This window comes from Gadus chalcogrammus, chromosome 22, assembly GCF_026213295.1.
Source record: "Gadus chalcogrammus isolate NIFS_2021 chromosome 22, NIFS_Gcha_1.0, whole genome shotgun sequence".
In the NCBI taxonomy this organism is placed as follows: Eukaryota; Metazoa; Chordata; class Actinopteri; order Gadiformes; family Gadidae; genus Gadus; species Gadus chalcogrammus.
In genome coordinates, this window is record NC_079433.1 from 3,422,538 (window position 1) to 3,427,537 (window position 5,000).

The 5,000-nt window shown below is 46.6% G+C and overlaps 1 protein-coding gene across 1 annotated transcript in view; it reads left to right on the plus strand.

Annotated features, from left to right (window-relative positions):
* Positions 1-469: 469 nt before the first annotated feature.
* Positions 470-5,000, plus strand: part of angpt1 (angiopoietin 1) — a 41,460-nt gene continuing 36,929 nt past the window's right edge. Inside the window, exons 1-3 of the mRNA XM_056583399.1 lie at positions 470-481; positions 644-799; positions 3,353-3,474. Of these exons, the coding sequence (XP_056439374.1) occupies positions 470-481; positions 644-799; positions 3,353-3,474 (290 nt within the window). The remainder of the gene's footprint in view (positions 482-643; positions 800-3,352; positions 3,475-5,000) is intronic.

Consider the following 5,000-nt stretch of genomic DNA (forward strand, 5'->3'; position numbering starts at 1 on the left):
AGATAAGGAGGATGAAAGCCGCTTTTGCTTCAAGCCCCACTGCTGGTGGCTATCCGGGCATCTCCTGAGACTAACCGCTTACATCTGGACCCACCTTTACTGCTCTCCCTACACTCTCAATCCCTCAGCCCTTCCTGAACGATGGAAACATGTGGAGCGTCTGTGTGTGTGTGGAGCGTCTGTGTGTGTGTGTGTGTGTGTGTGCGTGCCTGAGTTCAGTGTGGAAAATCTCCTTATTGCCATAATCCAGAACATATAAATAGAGATAAGGGATGGATATAAGATAAGGCGTTTTGTGTGTGCATGGGTGGTGTGTGTGTGTTTGTGTATGTGTGTGTGTGTGTGTGTGTGTGTGTGTGTGTGTGTGTGTCAGTCCGTGTGTTTGTGTGTGTATGTGTGTGTGTGTGTGTGTGTGTATATGTGTGTGTGCGCCTGTGGTCGTGTTTGTGAGTGTGTGCGTGGTCGTATAATGCACGTGCATGTACGCTTAACCTAGGGAACAGACACTGTGACTAAAGCGTCTCTCTCTCTCTCTCTCTCTCTGTCTCTCTCTCTCTCTCTGTCTCTGTCTCTGTCTCTGTCTCTCTGTCTCTCTCTCTGTCTCTCTCTCTGTCTCTCTCTCTCTGTCTGTCTCTCTGTGCAGATCGAGAGCTACATCAGGGAGAGCATGAAGACAGAGATGGCTCAGCTTCAACAGAGCGCCGTCCACAACCACACGGCCGCCATGTTGGAGATGGGCACCAACCTGCTCTCCCAGACGGCCGAGCAGACCCGGAAGCTGACCGACGTGGAGACGCAGGTACTGGGACACCCCCCAACCTCCGGTCAGACCCCTGCTGTGTTTCACATGTTAATGTCATCGTGGATCCCACTCTGCTACTTTCTCCTAGTCGGGCTATTGCCAGACCAAGCGCTATCGTAGATTGCACGTTGGTCTGGGGAGGCTGCTGTCATTTTCTTCAGCACAAGAGGCGTGATCAACGGGCACAGTTCAAATTACTCTGTACGCAATTGGCTGCTTGCCGTCGCTTCCCTGTCGTCATTGTGTTAAACCAGCCAATAGCGTGCCAGGGGGAAAAGCCAGCTTGGTGATTGGTACAAAAACGCATCGGAAGCAGAAAGAAATGTATTGCTCTTCTCCAGACGCTTCTGCAGGGCGAATTCAAATCGCCGACAGAATGGGCTGGGGGTAGTCTAACTTTCTCCACCATTACGGATCCACTCCCGGACCCATTTTGGATCTGGTTGCAGGATGGAGTTTCTGTCACCACACTTACCTTGAGACTCATGAGGTGTGAAGCATCAACAGCCACAATGTCTCAGATCAGCTAGATTGTAAGGCCCAAGCAGTGAAGCCAATAGACAGTCTTATAGGGGCCGGGGAGACTTATGAGGACCAGTACCAAGTGAGACCCAATACAACATTTTGAATTGAATGTGGAACTTGTTGCTTAGCACATCATGCGTCCGGCCGGCGTGTATCTTAATATCCAAAGGGGACTCATAGTGGTGGAGGAAACATTTCCACAGACATTATGGTCTGGCTGGTGAATGGTCAGGCAGGAGTAATCAATCATCGCTCCCCTATTTTGGGAGCTCAACATTCCCTGTTTTCGTCCAGATTTCGTCGGTTCAGAGTTGTTTGATTAGTGTGTGATTAGCCGACTTTATGTGTAGTGTGTGTATCTTTGTTCCTGTCGTAGTGGGATCCTCAACAGTAAGAGTTAGTGGTTCAATTCCCAAAGTGGAAGAAAAACTTCTTCATCCTCTCATCCCAGACGGGAACCTCTCCTTTCTCCTCCCCTTCTCCTCGCTCTTCCCCTGTCGTCTCTTTAATCGGACGCGATTCACAGCTAATACCCATAGGCTACAGTTCATTCAGGAGCAGGTCGTTACTTCTACCTACCTGTAGACGCCTACCGGTTCGTTTTCAGGCACACCGGGAATCAAACCCGCGGTTCGGGAGGCGAATCCCCCACGACAGCCACTGCCTCCATCAGCCGGCGGCGGTACGCACCGAGCCGATACGTCGCTCGGCCCATATCCCCTTCTATTCATATTCCCGCTCCCCTACAAAGTTCCCAAACGGCGGTCCGATCCAAAGACAACATGGACGCGGTTAAACTCCACGGCGTTCCTAAGTGATGTGCCAGAGCTGCTTCTTCTCCCCAGTCTTTTCTTTTACAGAGACGCGGGCGACGTGAAGTGAAGGCGGTGGAATGTTATTACGCCGACGACCGCTAAAAGCAGAACTGTTTGCTCGGCTAAAAGCGTTTAACAACGCGTCCTTAGCGTCGCGCTGAGTGCTACCATATGGGAAGACGTGAGCGTGGTGGAAGAGAGGGCGTTATCGTTTAATGACTTGGATCCAAACCGTTTCTTAAAAGCACATGAAAGGCTTTTTATTGGGAAGCATGTCGTCTGATCTGTATTTAAAAGATGGGTGCGTTGTCACGGACGGCAGCTAGCACCAGTAGGGCCCTCTGAGAGAAGATACAGTGGAATAGATTTCACGGGCGAAACCGTCTTGCTGATCTGTACGTTTACGGATCTGTAACTGTCGATTTCTGTAACTGCATACCTGTGGGATTATATAGGTTTTAGAGCTTATTTTAAATTCCTATAACCTCTATTTTACTATACATCTGAGTGACAATATAGCTATATTACCATGCGTCTTTTGTGACTATATATCTGATAACTTTGTCTTAAAAAGTTGGAGCATATAATTGTAACTTGAAGACTTATATAAACTACTGTATCCTTTATATAATATATACTTATACATATACACACACCTATAACCCCTTCCTCACTATAAATCATATGCTTGTGGTGCAATAACCGCATAACTGTAAACTCAATGTAGCGTTCTAAGTATTTCTCCGTCTGACTGTAGATAGCCATATGTCTGTGTGTCTGTCTGTGTGTGTGAGTCAGGAGAGTGTAGTGGGGAGGGACTGAGTTCGAACCCATATGCCCACAGTCTAGTCTTCTGTACCCTGTGTGTTTCCCTCAACATGTGCCATAGCCTGCTCTATCGCAGAGAGCCCGTCAAATTATATCTAAAACAATAAGTGACTTTGGATAAATGTGTGCTAAATGTCTTAATACTAAATGGCTGACTAAGACACCATTTGGCACAATAATAGGCTTCTACATGATCATGTGACTATCTGAGCCAATTAGATAAGATTATCTGTATTAATCTCGGATGCAAACAGTTGGCGTCACATCAGAGGAACAAGACATTAGAAGGACTTAGAGAAGATTTGAAATTGAAATGTGAGAAAAAAGTGTTTTACTTTTGTGTGTGTTTGTGTGCGTGTGCGTGTGCGTGTGTGTCTCCCAGGTCCTGAACCAGACGTCCCGGCTGGAGATCCAGCTGCTGGAGAACTCTCTGTCCACCAACAAGCTGGAGAAGGAGCTGATGGTGCAGACGAATCAGATCAGCAAGCTGCATGACAAGAACGGGTACGCAATGCTCACTCACTTAAATACACACTCTCATACGCACACCTCTTCCCTCACCCACGCACACACTCACACAATCGTGCACACACTCTCACTCTCTTTGAGACGCATACATACACATGATTCAACTTTCTGCTGAAAAGAGTCTCCTGGTTTAATTGAATGCAGTCTGAGATGTACAGTAGCAGACATGACTCAGCAGAGGCCGTTACATGACACAGCAGTCACTTCCTGACTCTCCCAGTCAGTCTGAGTCACTCTTTAGTTCACTGCTAGAAAGCTTCAAGTCTAGCCGCTCTCTAATGACTATTTAGTCATCAGGCTTTTTAATAGCAGCTTATGGTGGATTCAGATACATGAGATACATGTCATTTATGAGCAGTAATGGGTTAGGTCATTGGAGATCAAACCCAGAACCTTTCAACAGGGGCTCAAAACGTTTGCGAAAATATTCTAAAATCTAAAATAGGTTCATTGACTTTTCATTTTCGATTGAGAGCTTCATAAGAGACAGCATTCTGGCAGAAGGCAGAATGTTTATATATATGATAAAGGCAGAATTACTTTCATGGATTTCAACTGGAAAACTACATTTCAGTTGACAGTCAGTAAAAGATTGACGAAACGGTCTCTCTTACTCACTTTTTAAGTGTGTGTAAGTTATGTTGCAAGGAACGTGAGGCGACCACGACCTGACACATGCAATTGCAGCTCCTTCATACAACCGATGTAATCGCTGAGTTTCCCTCCATTACTGCAGCGTTCGGTCCACCACGATACCGGGGAACCACCGCAGATTAAACAGTAGAACCCACAAGGGGTCACACCGCAACAAGGCAATAACCAGCCGCCGGTCGGTCAGAATACGCACTCTATGGTCCTGCCTTATCATTACTGCAAAGAGCTGAAACCCGAGCAGATATGGTTACAAACCTACTAGAAACGACTGCTTACGATGTTTGAAGCAAAAGAATCACACACATTTTGAAAAACCATCAAGGATTGACTTGAAATCCCATAATTGCTAAATGACTGCGATCTCATAATCCGACAGAGACTGAAAGTCCTAAACGGTGAAAAAAACATAATCATTACTCAAACTGAATCTTTGCTCAAAATGAAACCTTCTCAACACAACCTTCTCCAAAAGCATGTTCTTCCATTGTTTCATCACCACAGCCCCATACATCAAAAAGTCAGTGTGGCTTTATGCTTTCAACTTTATTGCCACATGACTCTACTCCTGCTAAACATTTAAACATCGCTTTTCTACCCAGTGGCCACTAAAAGCGCTTTACAATATTGCATCACATTCACCCATTCATGCACGCATTCACACACTGACGGCGGAGTCAACCACGCAAGGCGACAGCCAGCTGGTGAGGAGCAGTCAGGGTGAGGTGTTTGCTCAAGGGCAACTCGACACTCAGCTAGGAGGAGCCGGGGATCGAACTAGGAATCTTCCGGTTACCAGCCAACCCCCACTACCTCCTGATTCACATGCCACGTGAGAACAGAGTTATTAA